The sequence below is a fragment of the Loxodonta africana genome, chromosome 11, assembly GCF_030014295.1.
Source record: "Loxodonta africana isolate mLoxAfr1 chromosome 11, mLoxAfr1.hap2, whole genome shotgun sequence".
NCBI classification, from domain to species: Eukaryota; Metazoa; Chordata; class Mammalia; order Proboscidea; family Elephantidae; genus Loxodonta; species Loxodonta africana.
Window position 1 is genome coordinate 9,001,147 of NC_087352.1, and position 2,755 is coordinate 9,003,901.

Consider the following 2,755-nt stretch of genomic DNA (forward strand, 5'->3'; position numbering starts at 1 on the left):
GCTTACGGGAAACAGAAATGTTAAGGGAGTTGGAAAAATTGGGGAATGGTTCATGGTAATGGTTGAACAACACATTGAACATATTTAATGTCCCTGAACTGTACCTCTGAAGAAGACTGAAACACCCAATGTTCTATTACCCATATATTTACCACAATAAAAAAAAGAAAAAAAACACTCAAAAAATACAGATAGAGTCAAAACAATGTATAGAATTTAAAAAACTATAAAGAATAAAGAATTCATACCATATAATGTCATTTGCATAAAATACATAAGGATTGAAAATGATCTATGCTGTTAGATATTATAATAGGGGTTACCCTTGAGAGTAGTGACTATAATTGAGCACAAGTAGGTAAATTTAATATATCTTTAATATTTAATTATGTACAATTATGGTTTTGTAATGGGTTCTAATTAATATGTAATGTGTGTTTTACATATTTTAAATACATGTGAGTTTTTTTTTTTTTTTTTTTTAGATTAAGAGAAGTTGAATAAGTTAGTGTTATAATATTGTCCTTACATTGTCAAGGTGGAAGTTAAATACATTAAATACCTTGACACTGTCATCAGTTTTTAAAAGTATGCTGTAATAAAATCTAAGAGAAAATTAATATTCCACCTACACATAAAAGGGCAACATGTAGAGATATTTAAAAAATAACTCAGAAGAAGATAGAAAAAATAATAATAAATAGAGCAGGTCTCATAAAGAGCACAAAAATAAGTTGATAAACCCAATAAAGAAATATACACATTATGACATTCAGCATAAATATACTAACTAGTCCTCTCAATACCAAATATTGCTTGAGTATATTCAATTGGGTATATTTTTCAAGAAATGAAATACAGCTAAAACAGAAAGATTTAAAATAGGAAAAGAAAAACTGCATCCTGTGTCATTTTAACCAACTCGTCAACTAGCATGGCAATGGAAACATCAGATTAAATCAACTTTAGGGTTAAAGCAGATTATTATTGTTGTAATTAGTATCATTTTTATATTTCTTGCTGTGTAATTTTCCACTATTATTGCTAGATGCACACACATTTGTACATACACAAACATACGCACATGTGTGTATGCACCACTGCTCTTTGGTAATATGATTGCTTCACGTGTACTTGTTTATGTGTGATGAATAAACAAACGACTAAACCTTGTGCAAAAACACACAATTAGGTATTTCTGATAAGATCAGGGGATTTTTTCTTTCTCATCCAGGCAAAGCACAGTCTGGAGACACGGGAGTCACGGCTCATGAGGACAAAGGGGCTGACAGTTGGAAAACATGCAGCAGTTAGCACAGCCATGTTCACCAGCAACCAACTGGGATGAGTAAAAACAGACTGACAAATGTTCAAGATGGAGGAGATGGTGTAAATAGACACAAATGTGCTCACAAGGACAAGGATGGTTTGGGTGGCTCTGGTCTCAGGGGAGGATTTCGGGGAGACATTGTTCCTATGAATGTTTTGGACCCGTTGCTTGTGTCTGTGAAGGATGAAAACCATGGAGCTACTGGCCCAGAACATGAGTCCCACACACACAACATCAGGGAATGCTAACAATAATGTGTACAATGAGTTTGCAGTTTTGTCATGATACACAGAAGAACAGTATCCATAGTCTTTTTTGTTTGTGATGTTGTTTTTGCTCCAATTGCTAGTCAGAAACATAGGAAAAGTGATATTTAACAGCATGTGCAGGATCCAGCACAGAAAAATGGTGAATACAATGTACTTGGGAGCTTTCACCTTAAGCTCTGCCCACCTGGAGTTCCTGGGGCAAATGGTGATGGTCTGGAAGATACTCAAGTGACAGGTGCTACCAATGGACACACCCCTGGTCACTCTGTAAACATAGAAAACAAGTTTGCATCCAAAATCGTTGAGGAAATCTTTGAACCCAAAAGCTGCTATTGTCTGGGGAATTCCTTTAGAGAGAATGACCAAGGAGTTGACGACAGTTAGGTGCTTGAGAATCAAGTCTGTGGACCTTAACTTGCGCTCAGTGAAGTACAGGAAGATATAACGGTAAAGAAGAGAGAAATTCCCCAGGATACCAACTATAGTCTGTGAAACGTAGATTATTCCTATTGTTAAATCCCTGGTGGCCATCCCATCATTTCCCAGTAACTAGTATTTGTCATCAGAGCAAGAGGGTCCTGCATGGGAAGATCAGACATGGTCCACATGTATCATGTCAACTGAATCTCACTATTCTCCACCTACCCTCAGTTCTTACTTAGAACCACATACAAATTTTCTTCTATTAAGAGGTTTCCAAGAGTAGAATAGATAACCATTAAAGAGCACCTGTTATGTAGGAGGCGGTGCTATGAAGATGGTACATGTGGTCATTTCTTTATTCCTCACCAATCGAAGAGGCATGCACTACTATTACTTTCATTATAGAGTTAAAAAGAACTTAGACACACAGAAGTTAAATTATTTGTCTAAATTCAGATGCTGGTTAAGATCAGAGTGGGGACTTGAACCTGGCTGAGCTGGTGGCAAAGACATTTAACCACCATGCTCCACTAGCCAAGCTAGTCAGGTATGTTCTTCCAATAATCTAGTTCTGTATTTAGTTTTGCGTTGACAAGTTGTCATTTTATATTACATTGGTAGTATTTAATTTTACAAATTTTGGTTGGTAAAGAAGAGAATTTTACACACTGGTGTGTAAAAATGTATTGCATAGGTCAATGTCAATTACGAATAAAGCTTTAGACGTGTTAAT

The 2,755-nt window shown here is 35.6% G+C and overlaps 1 protein-coding gene across 1 annotated transcript; it reads right to left on the reverse strand.

Annotated features, from left to right (window-relative positions):
- Positions 1 to 1,188: 1,188 nt before the first annotated feature.
- LOC100676863 (vomeronasal type-1 receptor 4-like) lies at positions 1,189 to 2,224 on the reverse strand. Its single transcript, XM_003406410.2, has one exon. It carries the CDS (start codon positions 2,128 to 2,130, stop codon positions 1,189 to 1,191), a length of 942 nt encoding a protein of 313 aa, XP_003406458.1. The 5' UTR covers positions 2,131 to 2,224.
- Positions 2,225 to 2,755: the final 531 nt, after the last annotated feature.

Excerpts from the sequence above, each read along its gene's own strand:
- LOC100676863 (XM_003406410.2), bottom strand. The coding sequence starts at position 2,130 with ATGGCCACCAGGGATTTAACAATAGGAATAATCTACGTTTCACAGACT.